The sequence below is a fragment of the Octopus sinensis genome, unplaced genomic scaffold (genome assembly GCF_006345805.1).
Source record: "Octopus sinensis unplaced genomic scaffold, ASM634580v1 Contig05160, whole genome shotgun sequence".
Classification (NCBI taxonomy): Eukaryota; Metazoa; Mollusca; class Cephalopoda; order Octopoda; family Octopodidae; genus Octopus; species Octopus sinensis.
The window spans coordinates 15001-35624 of NW_021828072.1; the positions used below are offsets into that span (position 1 = coordinate 15001).

General features: G+C 41.3%; 1 protein-coding gene across 1 annotated transcript in view; it reads right to left on the reverse strand.

Moving 5' to 3' along the window:
• The window catches only part of LOC115227595 (homeobox protein Meis1-like), a 31176-nt gene extending 12725 nt beyond the window's left edge, over positions 1 to 18451 (reverse strand). The window contains 4 exon segments of the mRNA XM_036498667.1: positions 1694 to 1841; positions 7817 to 8031; positions 13468 to 13474; positions 18448 to 18451. Coding sequence (XP_036354560.1) covers positions 1694 to 1841; positions 7817 to 7992 — 324 coding nt within the window. The 5' untranslated portion in view covers positions 7993 to 8031; positions 13468 to 13474; positions 18448 to 18451.
• Between the last annotated feature and the right edge of the window lie 2173 nt (positions 18452 to 20624).

Genomic DNA, 20624 nt, shown 5'->3' on the forward strand with positions numbered 1-20624 from the left:
GCTCCAGCATGGCCGCAGTCAAATGACTGAAACAAGTAAAAGAGTAAAGAGTATAGTTCAACCTACACAATAAGAACTATGAAAGCCGTTTCTATAAAGTTAGTTTAGAATCATCGAATGGCTACGGGCGTCCGCCAGAATAAAATAGTAATATCAAAGAGGTAAATTTAAATTTAATTACTGTCTTTTTTTATGAATTTACCTATTAAAAGTGGATGCTGCGTTAGAACACACAAATACTGTGATATTTAACCAAGAGAGAAAACCTCTCACATGGTCTATACGGTGTTTAAAAGCTCATCATAGATATCACTTATGGCAGACAGTCACTGCTACTTCCACTGTTAGGATAACCAGATCACATGATTTTGGCCTCTTTTGGCCTTGTCAATGACAAATACCTCACCACTAAAAAATAGCAGTTACTTTTTTTAGAGTTCATCTTTATATATCATCAAATATGGTTACTTTTGGAAGCACTCCGTCGGTTACGACGACGAGGGTTCCGGTTTAATCCGAATCAACGGAACAGCCTGCTCGTGAAATTAACGTGTAAGTGCTGAGCACTCCACAGACACGTGTACCCTTAACGTAGTTCTCGGGGATATTCAGTGCGTGACACAGGAGAGTGACAAGGCCGGCCCTTTGAAAAACAGTACAACAGAAACAGGAAGTAAGAGAAAGTTGTGGTGAAAGAGTACAGCAGGGATCACCACCATCCCTGCCGGAGCCTCGTGGGGCTTTTAGGTGTTTTCGTTCAATAAACACTCACAACGCCCGGTCTGGGAATCGAAACCGCGATCCTACGACCGCGAGTCCGCTGCCCTAACCACTGGGCCATTGCGCCTCCTCATCAAATATGGTATTTGTTAATCTTATCTTACTAGAATAGACTCCGAGTTGCTTTTTCCTAGACTTCAGGCGATTTGCTGTGTTCGAGAAGACACGTGAAAGACACACATGCCGATGATACGTAAAAAGCACCCGTGTAGGTGACACATAAAAGGTAGTTAGTTAGTTAGTTAATTGGCTCAAAAGCAAATAGCAAGGCCATGTAGGAGGACATGGAGTTAAGTACAGGGTGGTGTTCATGTAAAGAGTTCTGGCCACTTGAGGTCAAGGGAGACTTTCACCAAGCGGTCGTCGGCATCTTCACCATCTCGTCTGGCAGCTTGTTCCACGGATCCGCATCCCGGACGGAGAAAGCTCCTCTCCTTTGATTGAGATGAAATCGTCGCAGATAGAGCTTTTCAGAATGACCCCGAAGCCGACGCTCTGGAGCAGGAGTGAAGAACAGCTCTTTCAAGAGGTTACACTTTCGCTTCTGATGCTGTGGGCGAGATGAGATCACCACGGCGGCTGCGTTTTTCTAGAGAATAAAGGTCGAGGTCCTCAGCCTTTCTTCATAGGACAAATCTTTGAGACCATGAACCATGCGGGTACCCATGCCGGTGACACGCAAAAGGCACATTACAAACCAATCCAAAACAGACTGGAGCCTAGTGCAGCTCTCCGGCTTACCAATCCCAAGCCAACACGGGAAACGAACTCTGGAGGATGATTATGATATTTCTGTGGTTACTGAGAAAGATCAGGAAATTACGATTCTGTTCAAGGTGGGATTTTTTTGTGTGTGTGCTTTGAATTGTTAATTAAAGGTGTGCCAAAGGTAAGAAAATTTATTTATACATACCAGGACCTGTTTCGAGAAAACAGCTATATCTTCATTGAAGGATTCTGACGAGCAGACATCGCCCCCAGCGACACCGGGTTCCCGCGGTGTACAGGTGGCGAGTTCACATTTCTCAAATATAAGAGCTAGGAGCGGAAATAAGGGATGTCTAAAACACAAAACAAAAACGTAATTACATAAAGTGTGTGTGTGTGGTGGGATTAAGGACGATTAAGATCAAAGGCATGAAAACGGAAATATTTTTGATTAAAACATCTAATTAAATACTTTAAAATCATTTTTGATATGTATTAAAATACAACATTACACATGCAGCGAGCGCTCGCACACACTAAACACATACACAATGTATGTATGTAAGATCTTTTCTGTTTGAACGGCAGTTTTTTCTAGAGATGTCATATGAAATTGTCACCCATAATTATGACCCTAGTATCGATCTATTGCATTTCAATCTGCTTTAGGGTTAGGGTTAGTTAGGGCGAAGGGCATTAAAATACATACACACGCACGTGCTCGCACACACACAGACACACACACATACACAATTTATGTATGTAGGATCTTTTCTGTTTGAACGGCAGTTTTTTCTAGAGATGTCATATGAAATTGTCACCCCTAATTATGACCCTAGTAACTCGATCTATTGCATTTCAATCTGCTTTAGGGTTGGGTTAGTTAGGGCGAAGGGTGATTACACACACACACACACACACACAACAATGTATGTCTGTAGGATCTTTTCTGTTTGAACGGCAGTTTTTTAGAGATGTCATATGAAATTGTCACCCATAATTATGACCCTAGTATCGATCTATTGCATTTCAATCTGCTTTAGGGTTAGGGTTAGTTAGGGCGAAGGGCATTAAAATACATACACACGCACGCGCTCGCACACCACACAAAGACACCACACAAACACAATGTATGTATGTAGGATCTTTTCTGTGTTTGAACGGCAGTTTTTTCTAGAGATGTCATATGAAATTGTCACCCATAATTATGACCCTAGTATCGATCTATTGCATTTCAATCTGCTTTAGGGTAAGGGTTAGTTAGGGCGAAGGGTATTACACACACACCACACACACACACACACAATGTATGTCTGTAGGATCTTTTCTGTTTGAACGGCAGTTTTTTCTAGAGATGTCATATGAAATTGTCACCCATAATTATGACCCTAGTATCGATCTATTGCATTTCAATCTGCTTTAGGGTTAGGGTTAGTTAGGGCGAAGGGCATTAAAATACATACACACGCACGCGCTCGCACACACACACAGACACACACACATAGACAATGTATGTATGTAGGATCTTTTCTGTTTGAACGGCAGTTTTTTCTAAAGATGTCATATGAAATTGTCACCCATAATTATGACCCTAGTATTGATCTATTGCATTTCAATCTGCTTTAGGGTTAGGGTTAGGGGTGGAGGGAAGGGTATCTTTTTTTTTTTCAGAAATGTAAATAAACCCAATCTGCTTCTTAAACGAGGGACATATTCATACGGCACAGAATGTGTTTTTTTTTACCTAAATAGACGTCATTGATTGGTTGAAATTGCAGAAATTGAAGAAAAAAACACAAAAAATATCTTACAAACCATAGAATTTTCTCAATAAAGCCAAGAGAAAAAGATGTTTTATAAACACATTCTACCAGTATACGAAGTTTAAAAGTGTTTAGTTACGTGGAAATTATTTTAAAAAACTGCCGTTCAAACCGAAAAGACCCAAATATCTTACAAACTATAGAACTTTCTCAATAAAGCCAAGAGAAAAAGATGTTTTATAAACACATTCTACCAGTATACGAAGTTTAAAAGTGTAAATCATTTAAAAAAACTGCCGTTCAAACCACTAGGGACTAAACAGAGAGGACAAACAAGGACAGACAAACGGATTAAGTCGATTATATCGATCCCAGTGCGTAACTGTACTTAATTTAACGACCCCAAAGATGAAAGGCAAGTCGATTTCGGCGAATTTGAACTCAGAACGTACGGCAGACGAATACCTATTTCCTTACTACCGACAAGGGGCTAAACGCAAAGAGGACAAACAAGGACAGACAACGGATTAAGCGATTATATCGATCCCAGTGCGTAACTGGTACTTAATTTAAACGACCCCGAAAGGATGAAAGACAAAGTCGATTTCGGCGGAATTTGAACTCAGAACGTAGCGGCAGACGAAATACCTATTTCCTTACTACCGACAAGGGGCTAAACACAAAGGGACAAAAAGGACAGAGAACGGATTAAGTCGATTACATCGACCCCAGTGCGTAACTGGTACTTAATTTCGACCGTGAGAGGAGGAAAGGCAAAGTCGACCTTGGCTGAATTTGAACTCAGAACGTAACAGCAGACGAAATACGGCTACGCATTTCGCCCAGCGTGCTAACGGTTCTGCCAGCTCGCCGCCTTTACTTATACCACACATGAATCAAGAACTTGCACTCTCTCTCCCCAAGATTCCACGTCGAGCCATATCTACTCCAGATGGGTTGGTAGGTATCCAGTTGGTTCAATAATATAGGGTATGAAGCTGAGAATGTATCTTGGGTACTGGAATTGCAAACTCCTCATCTATGATCCATAGTTGTTCTCTTTCTCTTCTATTTTGCCAACCACAATGGAAACCGGAGGGCAGCTGATCTCCATAACAGAACACATCTTATCTTTATGGTCCCACAGAACGATACCTGGCCGGTTGTATTTTAAACTTGTTGGCCGTACTCACGCCAATATTCTTTTGACCCATCGGTTTCAATATGGCCAACTTCGTTTTTAGATATTTTCTTTTCTTTTTCGTTATCCTGTTCCAGACCGTTCTGACTACTGCATTATGCATACGCTAGCAGCATAGCCCGGCGTTGCCCGGTATGTAAGAGCACCTAGTAGGCAACGACTAATCCCAATCTAGTCCTTTCCCTCTCGGGAACGAAGGCGCATGTGTAGGTCGCAATGTCTTCTCTTCACTCGAATACTTCTGTGTATACGATGTTCCTAGCTGTCCCTTTGGGCGATAAAAAAGGTCGATTTGCGTCCCCTAGACAGTCTGTGGTTTGTGTTTAATAATACACAAATCGGTTTGCTATGTGTGCCACATATGATTTAATTGACCGATTTTTTCCAGTAATAAAGTATCCTATTGGAATAAAAAGGGCCATATAGCTCCTTGGAGCAGACATGATGCTCGCTGTGAATTTTAAAAAAATTCCTGCCAATTTGTGAAAGATATTGTCGAAAATATGTCATCTTGAATTTGAACGCGATGTCCCAAACTGGCATGATTTTATCGATTTTTTTCTGATGATAAGGTATTGCATGGAAACTAAACGTCAGAATTAAGTTTCTTAGGGTACATTATTAAGCTTCACCATGAGTTTGGTGAAAATCGATTGCAAGTTGCGAAAAACTACGAGCAGAAGTAATGGGGGAGCATCATAGCCATGTGTTGAGAGGGATTCTTGGAGGTTTGAAAATTCATTCACTTTGGAAACATGGGTGGTTCTTTCAACATCCTTAAACGACCCTTATTCGGGACCGTTTGAGCGGGATGGGCTACTCGACCTGAAGAAAATTCTAACTGGGCCCCACCTGCAAGGTCATGTGCTGTTTATCCTGATGCAAGTTCACTATGTCACGTACATATGGTTGTGATGCATGTGCCTAGTGTACCCTTATCAGACGGGTAGTCATGATGGGTACACTGGCCTTCGTAAATTTGTACCCTAGAGTCACTTAGATGACATGGCGTTGCTGTCTCACTCTCATAATAATGACGATGATAATAAAATAAAGCTATATAAATAAATCGCTAAAGGCTTCTTATGCGTGACTTTCGGCCCAACTTAAAAATAATAATAATAATAATGAAATTATTGTATACAGTGCTCAGGTGCACCACAACTTGTCAGAAAGTGCATATAAAGTACATGCAGTAATGTAGAATGTCTGGAAAGTGAACAGTGTATGAGTCAGATACATGCTTGTGTGTGTATGTAGGGGAGGAAATCAGGTGTAGTGTTGGCGAATCTCAGGAAGCATGGAAGTTTTGAAGGATGCAGTGCTCCGACAACTAACAACTGATGCCGGCAGTTTGTTCCATGCTTGCGTGTGTATGGAGGGGGGAGAAATCAGGTGTAGTGTTGGCGAATCTCAGGAAGCATGGAAGTTTTGAAGGATGCAGTGCTCCGACAACTAACAACTGATGCTGGCAGTTTGTTCCATGCTTCAGCGTGTGTATGGAGGGGAGAAATCAGGTGTAGTGTTGGCGAATCTCAGGAAGCATGGAAGATTTGAAGGATGCAGTGCTCCGACAACTAACAACTGATGCTGGCAGTTTGTTCCATGCTTCAGCGTGTGTATGGAGGGGAGAAGATCAGGTGTAGTGTTGGCGAATCTCTCAGGAAGCATGGAAGATTTGAAGGATGCAGTGCTCCGACAACTAACAACCGATGCCGGCAGTTTGTTCCATGCTTCAGCAACTCTCAGCGTGAAAAAATGTTTCCTGAAGTCATGGGAGCTGTGCTGTTTTCTTACTTTGTAAATATGTCCACGGGTGTTAGATGGGTGGAGTTTGAAGAGGTGCTCAGAGTTATTGTTTGTGCGATGGTTGATAATATACATAACTTGATAATATATATAATATATATATGTGTGTATATATACACACAAATACATACACATACACGCATATATGTATTGTGGTGGGGGTGTCATTTCTCTATCGCTACTTTTATTTCAGAGTCGTCACTTCGTACCATAAATATAAACATTTGTAGCCAAGTTTAGTTAAACATATTGTGATACACAATTAACTATTTCGACGGCACTTCAAACAACGAATTACTGTAACGAATACCTTTTATCAATAGCATATCTCCAGAAGATCATTGACTCTAGCCAATTGTCCGTGTGTGTGTATTGGTTATTTGTTTAAGTGTATACATATTGATACACATAGGCGTAGGAGTGGCTGTGTGGTAAGTAGCTTGTTTACCAACCACATGGTTCCGGGTTCAGTCCCACTGCGTGGCACCTTCGGCAAGTGACTTCTACTATAGCCTCGGGCCGACCAAAGCCTTGTGAATGGATTTGGTAGACGGAAACTGAAAGAAGCCCATCGTATATATATAGGCGTAGGAGTGGCTGTGTGGTAAGTAGCTTGTTTACCAACCACATGGTTCCGGATTCAGCCCCCCTGCGTGGCACCTTGGGCAAGTGTCTTCTACTATAGCCTCGGGCCGACCAAAGCCTTGTGAGTGGATTTGGTAGACGGAAACTGAAAGAAGCCCATCGTATATATATATAGGCGTAGGAGTGGCTGTGTGGTAAGTAGCTTGTTTACCAACCACATGGTTCCGGGTTCAGTCCCACTGCGTGGCACCTTCGGCAAGTGACTTCTACTATAGCCTCGGGCCGACCAAAGCCTTGTGAGTGGATTTGGTAGACGGAAACTGAAAGAAGCCCGTCGTATATATATATATATATATATATATATATATATAGGCGCAGGAGTGGCTGTGTGGTAAGTAGCTAGTTTACCAACCACATGGTTCCGGATTCAGCCCCCCTGCGTGGCACCTTCGGCAAGTGTCTTCTACTATAGCCTCGGGCCGACCAAAGCCTTGTGAGTGGATTTGGTAGACGGAAACTGAAAGAAGCCCGTCATATATATATATATATATATATATATATATATATATATATATATATATATATATGCGTGTGTGTCTTTGTGTATCTGTGTTTGTTCCCCTAGCATTGCTTGACAACCGATGCTGGTGTGTTTGTGTCCCCGTTACTTAGCGGTTCGGCAAAAGAGACCGATAGAATAAGTACTGGGCTTACAAAAAGAATAAGTCCCGGGGTCGATTTGCTCGATTAAAGGCGGTGCTCCGGCATGGCCGCAGTCAAATGACTGAAACAAGTAAAAGAGTAAAGAGTATATACACACAGATAGAGGGAGAGCAAACACACACACACACACACACACACACACACACACACATAGAGGGAGAGCACGCTCGCACACGCACATTCACACATAAACACAGACAAATATATACGTGAAAAAAAATGGCAAGAAAAGCTTAGACATTCTTACCCGTAAATTGCATCCTTGTCTCGCTTAAGCTGTCCGTCCTGGGAGGAATTCACAACCCCTGGCATATTGTTACTGGGTGAGTACGACGGATACTGCGGTATAGGTCCATGGTTTAAGTTGGCAGTGTGCGTGGACAGGGGGTGACTCGGTATTGATCTGTGAGGGGGATCATACATGCCTTCCACACAAGTCCCGTAGGGAATGTCATTTTCGTACTGAAACATAAAAGCAATCACATTAAATTGTGCGCATGCGTGCGGGCATGTGTGTGTGTGTTGATGTTTTATAACAAAAGAGCTTCGTCAGAAGATTTATTAATTATTATTTTAACAGTCATTATGAATTTTTATTATGAGAGATTTATTAGTGGTCATTGAAAGTGTTGTATGGGGAAAATAAATAGATAAAATAATTCGCCCATTCATAAACAAGATAATAATAATAATAATAAACAGAGGGATTTTTAATTGCAGCACAAGACCAAAGCCTCCCCACCAGAAATTACCAAAAACATGTAATGAAAAGAAATATTACAAGTAACTGCAGAATATGTGGAGATGGACAAGAAACAATAAATCATATTATCTCTAGCTGCCCAGTCTTGGCTAAGAAGGAATATATTCACAGACATGACAGAGTTGGAACCTACATACATTGGAAGCTATGCCAACATTATGGAGAAACTCTCAAAATACAAAGACCTGGAAATAGAGGTAACTAGAATGTGGAATCTGAAAACAGAAACAATTCCTATCATAGTAGGTGCATTAGGCATGATAAAAAAATATTCAGACAAATACATAACAAAAACACCAGGACTTACAAACACATATAACATACAGAAAATTGCACTACTAGGCACTGCACACATCCTACGCAGAACACTTTCCATACAATAACCATCAGAGCATCACAACAAATCACCGCACATACCCAAGGCACACAGAGCTGCGCTCGGTAGTGAAGTGAAAGCACGCTATAAAAATAAAACTACTGAATAATAATAATAATAATAATAATGATAATGATAATAATAATAATGATAATAATAATAATGATAATAATAATAATAATAACAATAATAATAATAATAATGATAATAATAATGATAATAATAATAATGATAATAATAATAATAATGATAATGATATAATAATAATAATATAATAATAATAATGATAATAATAATAATAATGATAATGATAATAATAATAATAATAATAATAATGATAATGATAATGATAATAATAATAATAATAATGATAATAATAATGCCCTGATGCAGTACCAGGCAGTGGCTCTCATGGCTTCTGATCTTAACTGATTGAAAGTGTTATCATGTACATTGTTTTGTCTTGGTATAAAAGATGGGCTACAGCAAATATTCTGCTCAATACCACAGATTTGCTTGTCAGTCGTTTGACCTTAACCAGTTGAGCATGTCCCTTAGTGGCTGACGATATGTGCATCTCTGATCACGAGCAGAAGTAGTGGGGGAGCAATGCCCTGATGCAGTACCAGGCAGTGGCTCTCATGGCTTCTGATCTTAACTGATTGGAAGTGTTATCATGTACATTGTTTTGTCTTGGTATAAAAGATAGGCTACAGTAAATATTCTGTTCAATACCACAGATTTGCTTGTCAGTTGTTTGACCTTAACCAGTTGAGCATGTCCCTTAGTGGCTGACGATATGTGCATCTCTGATCACGAGCAGAAGTAGTGGGGGAGCATCAAATGCCCTGATGCAGTTAGTTAGTTAGTTAGTTAGTTAGTTAGTTAGTTAATTTGGCTCAAAAGCAAATAGCAAGGCCATGTAGGGGGACATGGAGTTAAGTACAGGGTGGTGTTCATGTAAAGAGTTCAGGCCACTTGAGGTCCAGGGAGGCTTTGAACAAAGCGGTCGTCGGCATCTTCACCATCTCGTCTGGCAGCTTGTTCCACGGATCCGCAACCCGGACGGAGAAAGCTCCTCTCCTTCGATTGAGATGAAATCGTCGCAGGTAGAGCCTTTCGGAATGACCCCGCAGCCGACGCTCCGGAGCAGGAGTGAAGAACAGCTCTTTCGAGAGGTTAAACTTCCCGCTTATGATGTTGTGGGCGAGAATGTGATCACCACGGCGGCTGCGTTTTTCAAGAGAATAAAGGTCGAGCGTCCTCAGCCTTTCTTCGTAGGACAAATTTTTGAGACCATGAACGATGCGGGTAGCCAGCCTCTGGACTCTTTCGAGGTGCTGTATGTCTTTCAGGAGATAAGGAGAAGAGGCTTGAATCCCATACTCCAATATGGGTCTCACCAGCGTGACATAGAGTGGCAGGAATATGGCTGCTGTGAGCATTATGATTGACCGTCGAATCAAAAACAGAATTCCGCGCGCTTTGTTGGCAGCATGGACGCACTGGGCCGAAGGCGAAAAGGAGGAATCCACCAAGATACCCAGGTCCTTTACCTGATCGGTCCTCTCCAGCAGCAGACGACCCGGCTCGAAATCAAGTTGAGTTGCAGGAGTAGAGCCGACAGGCAGATGACAGCACTTTGACACGTTCAGACACAGGTCCCAATCGTTAGACCACTTCCAAATTTGGTGGAGGCATCGACGAAGATCCTCTATACTACCGCGAGGAGCGACCAGTTTGATATCGTCGGCAAATAGAAGGGTGTGTTGCGTGAGGTCGTCGGGCAAGTCATTTATGAAGACTAAGAACAACAAGGGCCCAAGCACTGAACCTTGAGGCACGCCACTGCTCGCACTGGAGACGTCGGACCGCGAGCCATTAACTTGAACTTGGAAGGAGCGATCTGAGAGGAAGGCACCAACCCATCGTACAATATCCGGATGGAAACTATATGCTTGAAGCTTGACAAGTAGCAGGCGGTGGTTTACCGAGTCAAAAGCTTTGGCAAAGTCCAATAAAACGATGTCAACAGCATCACTATCATCGAGGATGCGCGTCACCAATTCTTCCATTATTAGTAAGTTGGTGAAGCATGATCTCTTCGGCACGAATCCGTGTTGGGAATCAGTGATCGAGGCTGTGTACCAGGCAATGGCTCTCATGGCTTCTGATCTTAACTGATTGGAAGTGTTATCATGTACATTGTTTTGTCTTGGTATAAAAGATGGGCTACAGCAAATATTCTGCTCAATACCACAGATTTGCTTGTCAGTTGTTTGACCTTAACCAGTTGAGCATGTCCCTTAGTGGCTGATGATATCTGCATCTATGATCACGAGCAGAAGTAGTGGGGGAGCATCATAGCCATGTATTGAGAGGGTTTCTTTGGGGTTTGAATAATTCACCTCTGGAAACACGGGTGTTTCGTTCAACATCCTTAAACAACCCTTATTCAGGGACCTTTCGAGTGGGATGGGCTACTCGACCTGAAGAAAATTCTAACTGGGCCCCACCTGCAAGGTCATGCGCTGTTTATTTTGATATGAGATCACCATGTCGCGCACATATGGTTGTGATGCATGTGCCTAGTGTACCCTTATCAGACGGGTAGTCATGATGGGTATACTGGGCTTCGTATATTTGTAACCCAGAGTCACTTTGATGGCATGCACTGCTCTCTCACTCAATAATAATAATAATAATATGATGAAGAAAAAAAATGCTTTCTAATTGATGTATCAATACCGGCAGATGACAACGTTACTCTAAAAGAAATGGAGAAACTCTCAAAATACAAAGACATGGAAATAGAGGTAACTAGAATGTGGAATCTGAAAACAGAAACAATTCCTATCATAGTAGGTGCATTAGGCATGATAAAAAAATATTCAGACAAATACATAACAAAAACACCAGGACTTACAAACACATATAACATACAGAAAATTGCACTACTAGGCACTGCACACATCCTACGCAGAACACTTTCCATACAATAACCATCAGAGCATCACAACAAATCACAGCACATACCCAAGGCACACAGAGCTGCGCTCGGTAGTGAAGTGAAAGCACGCTATAAAAATAAAACTACTGAATAATAATAATAATAATAATAATAAATCATATTGTCTCTGGTTGTCCAGTTCTGGTTATAAAGGAATATATTCACAAACACACGAGAGTTGGAACCTAGTTACGCTAAAAGCTATGCGAACACTGTGGAATAAATAACAAGAGACAAAAGATGGCACACCTCAAAAAAGATTTCAGAAAATGAGAGCTCAGACCATATTCTGGGATATGCCAATACACACAGATTAGAGAAGTTAAGGGCAATAGGCCAGATATAGTTGTCAGAAATCACCAAGGAAAAAGAGTGCTTTCTAATCGATGTATCAATGCCAATAGATAGCAATGTTTCTCAAGAAAAAAACGGAGAAACTTTCAAAGTTCATAGATCTGGAAATAAAGGTAACACGAACGTGGAGTCTAAAAACAGAAACAATTCCTATCATAGTAGGCGCATTAGGTAGGATAAAAAATATTCAGACAAATACATAACAAAGGCGCAGGGGTGGCTGTGTGGTAAGTAGCTTGCTAACCAACCACATGGTTCTGGGTTCAGTCCCACTGCGTGGCACCTTGGGCAAGTGTCTTCTGCTATAGCCTCGGGCCGACCAAAGCCTTGTGAGTGGATTTGGTAGACGGAAACTGAAAGAAGCCTGTCGTGTATATATATATATATACACCTATATATATATATAGACCTAGAATAAGTACTAAGCTTACAAAGAATAAGTCCCGGGGTCGAGTTGCTCGACTAAAGGCGGTGCTCCAGCATGGCCGCAGTCAAATGACTGAAACAAGTAAAAGAGTAAAAGAGATCACACTGCGTCCCTTTTTACCCCCCCTCTCTCTCTCACACACACACAAACATACACACACATTTAGCGTGGCTGAAGATTTTTTCAGCTTTGACAAACAACATATTATTCTACCTTTGGTATTCGAGTACTAGTTTCTCCCACCTCGTTATGCGCACGTGTGTATGTGTATGTATATATATATATATATATATATATATATATATATATATAGGCGCAGGAGTGGCTGTGTGGTAAGTAGCTTGCTAACCAGCCACATGGTTCCGCGTTCAGTTCCATTGCGTGGCACCTTCGGCAAGTGTCTTCTACTATAGCCTCGGGTCGACCAATGCCTTGTGAGTGGATTTGATAGACGGAAACTGAAAGAAGCCTGTGGTATATATATATATATATATTATATATATATATATGTATGTGTGTGTGTTTGTATGTCTGTGTTTGTCCCCCCCAGCATTGCTTGACAACCGATGCTGGTGTGTTTACGTCCCCGTCACTTAGCGGTACGGCAAAAAGAGACCGATAGAATAAGTACTGGGCTTACAAAGAATAAGTCCCGGTGTCGATTTGATCGATAGGCCGCAGTCAAATTACTGAAACAAGTAAAAGACTAAAAGAGTATGTATGTATATATATATATATATATACATACACACATACACACATATATGTATGTATATGTATATATGTATTTCTGTACTCAGTAAATTTACATAGGTGCCCTGGAACCTCAATTTGCCTACGGTGTGTCCTCGATGTGGCGGCGCGATTTCAGCTTTTTAAATCTGCAAAATGCCAACAACGCCAGAGCAATCGATCGTTTTTCGGAAATAAATAAGAAAACGAAAGTGAAACTAGGAGAAGAATAGAACCCTGGTACTTTACATTTATCGATACCGAAAGGCGCAGGGGTGGCTGTGTGGTAAGTAGCTTGCTAACCAACCACACGGTTGCGGGTTCAGTCCCACTGCGTGACATCTTGGGCAAGTGTCTTCTGCTATAGCCCCGGGCTGACCAATGCCTTGTGAGTGGATTTGGTAGACGGAAACTGAAAGAAGCCTGTCGTATATATGTATATAGACTTAGGGGTGGCTGTGTGGTAAGTAGCTTGCTTACCAACCACACGGTTCCGGGTTCAGTCCAACTGCGTGGCATCTTGGGCAAGTGTCTTCTGCTATAGCCCCGGGCCGACCAATGCCTTGTGAGTGGATTTGGTAGACGGAAACTGAAAGAAGCCTGTCGTATATATGTATATATATGTATATGTGTGTGTTTGTGTGTCTGTGTTTGTCTCCCTAGCGTTGCTTGACAACCGATGCTGGTGTGTTTACGTTCCCGTTACTTAGCGGTTCGGCAAAAAGAGACCGATAGAATAAGTACTAAAAGGCGGTGCTCCAGCATGGCCGCAGTCAAATGACTGAAACAAGTAAAAGAGTAAAAGAGTAAAGGATTACAAGGCAAAAGCTGATCGTGGTGATTATCGAACTCAGAACACAAATACGGAACGAATATCGATTCTGTTAATTCGCCATATTATGATCGGTAACGGAGCGGCTATCACTGTAGTTGTTTAGCTACCAATCAGTCAAATGCGACAGACCTTTGTTCAAAGAATGTTCCAGCTGTGACCATCTGATCATTTATTCAAAAATAGTCTGTCTACGAATACATTATCTCTGTATATATAAACGGCAGTTTGTCTGTCTGCGTGTCTGTCAAGTTGTACCCTTACCCTGACCACGGCTTTCAACCGATTCTGATGAAACTTGAGACACACTCATAGCCCAATGTCATAATTCAAAACTAACGCAGCGAAAATTTTGTAAAGTTCCCCCAGTTCTGAAAAAAATTGATAAATTCGACATGGGGTCGAGAATCTAAGCTTCTTATATGCAACACATTTTCTGTTGTAGTTTTCGCAACTTGCAATCGATTTTTCTCTCTATATATAAACGGCAGTTTGTCTGTCTGTCTGTCTGTCAGGTTGTACCCTTACCCTGACCACGGCTTTCAACCGATTCTGATGAAACTTGACACACACTCATAGCCCAATGTCATAATTCAAAACTAACGTAGCGAAAATTTTGAAAAGTTCCCCCAGTTCTGAAAAAAATTGATGAATTCGACATGGGGTCGAGAATCTAAGCTTCTTATATGCAACACATTTTCTGTTGTAGTTTTCGCAACTTGCAATCGATTTTCACCAAACTCATGGTGAAGCTTAATGTTACCCTAAGAAACTTAATTCTGACGTTAGTTTTCCATGCAATACCTTATCATTAGAAAAAATCGATAAAATCATGCCATTTTGGGAAATCGCGTTCAAATTCAAGATGACATATTTTCGACAATATCTTTCACAAATTGGCAGGATTTTTTTTTTAAATTCACAGCGAGCATCATCATGTCGGCTCCAAGGAGCTATATGGCCCTTTTTATTCCAGTAGGATACTTTATTACTGGAAAAAATCGGTCAATTAAATCATATGTGGCACACATAGCAAACCGATTTGTGTATTAAACACAAACCACAGACTGTCTAGGGGATGCAACTCGACCTTTTTATCGCCCAAAGGGACAGCTAGGAACATCGTATACACAGAAGTATTCGAGTGAAGAGAAGACATTGCGAGTTACACATGCGCCTTCGTTCCCTAGGGGGAAAGGACTAGATTGGGATTAGTCGTTGCCTACTAGGGGCTCTTACATACCCGGGCAACGCCGGGCTATACTGCTAGTCTAACATATAATAGTATTCGCGGCTGTAGTTTTTCGACGTTGTTCTTTAGCCCCAGGTAATCTCTTGTACAGCAAACCAAACATGTCCCAGCTGTGAACGTCACATATTTTATTCAATATTGTATATCTAGGACTCTACATTATTATAATTAACTAGCAGTATCGCCCGGCGTTGCTCGGGTTTGTAAGGGAAATAACTATATAAGCATTTTTAGAGAGTTACTTCCCTTATAGATGCCAATTCGGGCTTTCTTAGCCATTTCTGTTTTGGTGTCTTCAAGCCATGAAGTCGTTGTTCTAAAAGGACGCTGGTCTCCTTGACAACGCTTTACGGCGTAGATTTCCTTACACTCCCTTCCCCACAGCTTCACGAGGGAGGGAAGAAGGGGGAGAAGCAAACAGGTGCAGGTGTGACCATGGACGCCAACTCCGCCGTCATCGGCACACGAAAAATTATGCATTAAAATGGAATAAAAAATGATGTTAAATTATATTTAAAATCGTAGACTCATCGTAGACGCGCGCTAATACCCAGACGGTCTCGATATGAATCACGACTATAAGATACCCGAATTTGGTTAAACTGCACCGCAAAATGTGGGAGTAGTTAGGAATCTAAATCGAAGGGGACAGACACTCACACAACTACAGTTTTATATATATAGATAATAATAAAGGACGTTAAGGTATATATCTTTACAAACCAAGGACGCTCTATAGAACTCCTTGACTTAAGTTAGAGAAGGGGTGCGTATTATACACAAGGTTTAGGCTTTTCGGAGGTACAGTCCCCTAAAAATCCCCTGCGTATTATAGATATTCATAGCTATTGTTAAAATACAAGTCATTCTGGATCCCAACGAACATTTGATTACAGATACTCTAACTGTGATCCATACACTTCTTGCTTCCCACATAATGGATCTACGATCACCCCACCCAAGTTGTCCTCGTCTTCCTGGTCTCTAACCCCAAGTGGACCCATCTTGTAGACCCCTAATTAAAGAGCTTTCAATTATGGTCATTCTGTATTTTTTTAAATCAGAATGATCACAGGCGCAGGAGTGGCTGTGTGGTAAGTAGCTTGCTAACCAACCACATGGTTCAGGGTTCAGTCCCACTGCGTGGCATCTTGGGCAAGTGTCTTCTGCTATAGCCCCGGGCCGACCAATGCCTTGTGAGTGGATTTGGTAGACGGAAACTGAAAGAAGCCTGTCGTATATATGTATATATATATATATATGTATGTGTTTGTGTGTGTGTGTGTTTGTCCCCCTAGCATTGCTTGACAACCGATGCTGATGTGTTTTTGTCCCAGTCACTTAGCGGTTCGGCAAAAAGAGACCGATAGAATAAGTACTGGGCTTACACAAAGAATAAGTGCCGGGGTCGAGTTGCTCGACTAAAGGCGGTGCTCCAGCATGGCCGTAGTCAAATGACTGAAAACAAGTAAAAGAGTAAAGTGTAAAGAGAGTTGAAATGCTTACTCCAGCCATGAACACACGACTTTTCACATTCACACACAGGACTACATTATTTCACGTGGCCATTTTGCGTTGTTGATTAGCACCAGATCGAACTTCATGAAGTATACCCAAATCTCGACAAAAGATATTCTATCCGCAACCAACCGATCTTTATTTTATATCTATTTCACTGATGCTATTTTTCTTTAAAAAGTGTTTTCTCAAAGAATGGTTAGTTAGTTAGTTAGTTAGTTTTTTGGCTCAAAAGCAAAAAGCAAGGCCATGCAGGGGGCCATGGAGTTAAGTACAGGGTGGTGTTCATGTAAAGAGTTCAGGCCACTTGAGGTCAAGGGAGACTTTGAACCGAGCGGTCGTCGGCATCTTCACCATCTCGTCTGGCAGCTTGTTCCACGGATCCGCAACCCGGACGGAGAAAGCCCCTCTCCTTCGATTGAGATGAAATCGTCGCAGGTAGAGCTTTTCGGAATGACCCCGCAGCCGACGCTCTGGAGCAGGAGTGAAGAACAGCTCTTTCGAGAGGTTACACTTTCCGCTTATGATGTTGTGAGCGAGAATGAGATCACCACGGCGTCGTCTAGGGGGACATGGAGTTATGTACAGGGTGGTGTTCATGTAAAGAGTTCAGGCCACTTGAGGTCAAGGGAGACTTTGAACCGAGCGGTCGTCGGCATCTTCACCATCTTGTCTGGCAGCTTGTTCCACGGATCCACAACCCGGACGGAGAAAGCTCCTCTCCTTCGATTGAGATGAAATCGTCGCAGGTAGAGATTTTCGGAATGACCCCGCAGCCGACGCTCTGGAGCAGGAGTGAAGAACAGCTCTTTCGAGAAGTTACACTTTCGGCTTATGATGTTGTGAGCGAGAATGAGATCACCACGGCGTCGTCGTTTTTCTAGAGAATAAAGGTCGAGCGTCTTCAGCCTTTCTTCATAAGACAAATTCTTGAGACCAAGAACCATGAGGGTAGCCAGCTTCTGGACTCTTTCGATATGCTGTATAGGGGAGGGCATGGCAGTACTTTGGTTAAGTATAGGAAGTTCTTCAGAATAGGGCAGTAAAAAACAAGAGAATAAAGCCTGCAGTAAAAGCATCATTTGCGCTCGCACGTGCGTAATAAGATTCCTTCCCAACTTCGTGTTTCGGTTTCAGCATGGGAAAGTGTTTTCTAGACTGACCAAAGCCTTGTGAGCGGATTTGGTAGATGGAAACTGAAAGAAGCCTGACATATATATATATATATATATAAAAGGTGCAGAAATGGAGTACTCCGAATGAATAAGGTAAGTTAATCCAATGATAGAGAGACATCCATGAATCAGGTACTCCAAAACAGTCGGAAGGATGGTTGTCCTATGTGTGTGTGCGTGTGTGTGTGCGCGTGTGTGTGCGTGTGCGTGTATGTGTGTGTGCGTGTGTGTGTGTGTGTGCGCGTGTGTGTGTGCGTGTGTGTGTGTGTGCGTGTATTCATATGTACTATGAATGTGTGTGTGGGTGAGTGTGGCACTGAACCTCTCAAAACAAGACACCAATACCTAAGTGTTATGTAACGTTAATAAGATTTAGCTATGAAAATATAACAACCAAAATTAATACTCTTTACTCTTTTACTTGTTTCAGTCATTTGACTGCGGCCATGCTGGAGCACTGCCTTTAATCGAGCAACTCGACCCCGAGACTTATTCTTTTGTAAGCCCAGTACTTATTCTATCGGTCTCTTTTGCCGAACTGCTAAGTGACGGGGACATAAACACACTAGCATCGGTTGTCAAGCAATGCTAGGGGGACAAACACAGACACAAACACACACACGCATATATATATATATATACATATATATGACGGGCTTCTTTTCAGTTTCCGTCTACCAAATCTACTCACAAGGCTTTGGTCGGCCCGAGGCTATAGTAGAAGACACTTGCCCAAGGTGCCACACAGTGGGATTGAACCCGGAACTATGTGGTTGGTAAACAAGCTACTTACCACACAGCCACTCCTGCGCCTATATATATATATATATACATATATAAAATGGGCTTCTTTCAGTTTCCGTCTACCAAATCCACTCACAAGGCTTTGGTCGGCCCGAGGCTATAGTAGAAGACACTTGCCCAAGGTGCCACACAGTGGGATTGAACCCGGAACCATGTGGTTGGTAACAAGCTACTTACCACACAGCCACTCCTGCAAGCAATTTCCACAAACCAAGAATTCATATAACAAAAAAAAAACTTTACTTAAAAGAAGGTCAACTCAGAATATCGAGACTACGATATAAAATCTAGAAACAAGCATGTTTTTAAAGTATTCCCATCATCAGTTGCCAAACTGATAACACTATGGTTTCGACATCTCGGCAATACCATTCAATCCGACTGTCTCAGCAGCGTTAAGAACACAAACGCTGCCTGGTTATCAATATTAATCAGTAGTAGCGAAACCTGATCGTATTATGTACATTATGTCAACACCTGCTTTTTTACCACAAGTAACAACATCAAAGTAGAAAATTAGCATGTACGTAGTTGCAAAACTGTACTTTTTTTTCCTAAAAAGAAAAAAACTTATTCCATTTTCGATGCACGCACAAATATAGTTGAACAATGTACATGGAAAAAAGACAAGTATAGATCAATGTCTATAAAATATTTCGGTGGAAATTCTCCTGTTCAAATTCCGCAGAGATCGACTTTTGCCTTTCTACATTTCGGGGTCAATAAAATAAAGTTTGTGTTAAACAGTGGAGTCATGTAATTCCATTTTCGATGCACGCACGACATGATAAGATCAAGATTAGGAACGGCAAATAAGACATAGAAACAACACAACGAACATAGTCTGTTAGATATTGTTGTCCGCCAATCTATATCACATCACTAACACGATACCACACCAAAACAAGCCTAATTACGAACTAGTGAAATAGTATATATAGTTGAACAATGTATATGGAAAAAAGACAAGTATAGATCAATGTCTATAAAATATTTCGGTGGAAATTCTCCTGTTCAATTCCGCAGAGATCGACTTTTGCCTTTCAACATTTCGGGGTCAATAAAATAAAGTTTTTGTTAAACAGTGGAGTCATGTAATTCCATTTTCGATGCACGCACAAATATAGTTGAACAATGTATATGGAAAAAAGACAAGTATAGATCAATGTCTATAAAATATTTCGGTGGAAATTCTCCTGTTCAAATTCCGCAGAGATCGACTTTTGCCTTTCTACATTTCGGGGTCAATAAAATAAAGTTTTTGTTAAACAGTGGAGTCATGTAATTCCATTTTCGATGCACGTACGACATGATAAGATCAACATTAGGAACGGCAAATAAGACATAGAAACAACACAACGAACATAGTCTGTTAGATATTGTTGTCCGCCAATCTATATCACATCACTAACACGATACCACATCAAAACAGGCCTAATTATGAACTAGTGAAATAGTATATATAGTTGAACAATGTATATGGAAAAAAGACAAGTATAGATCAATGTCTATAAAATATTTCGGCGGAAATTCTCCTGTTCAAATTCCGCAGAGATCGACTTTTGCCTTTCTACATTTCGGGGTCAATAAAATAAAGTTTGTGTTAAACAGTGGAGTTATGTAATCGACCTCCATGTCCACGACATTGAAACCAATATTATAAAATGAAAAAATAAAACAATAAAATAAAAAATGGAAATAAACTTAATTAAATGAAAAAAGGTAATATAAAAAGAAGACAGGATAAAGACTATGTACGAGGGACGTTCAATAAGTAATGCCCCTGACCCACTTGCAGTTGTTTGATCTAGC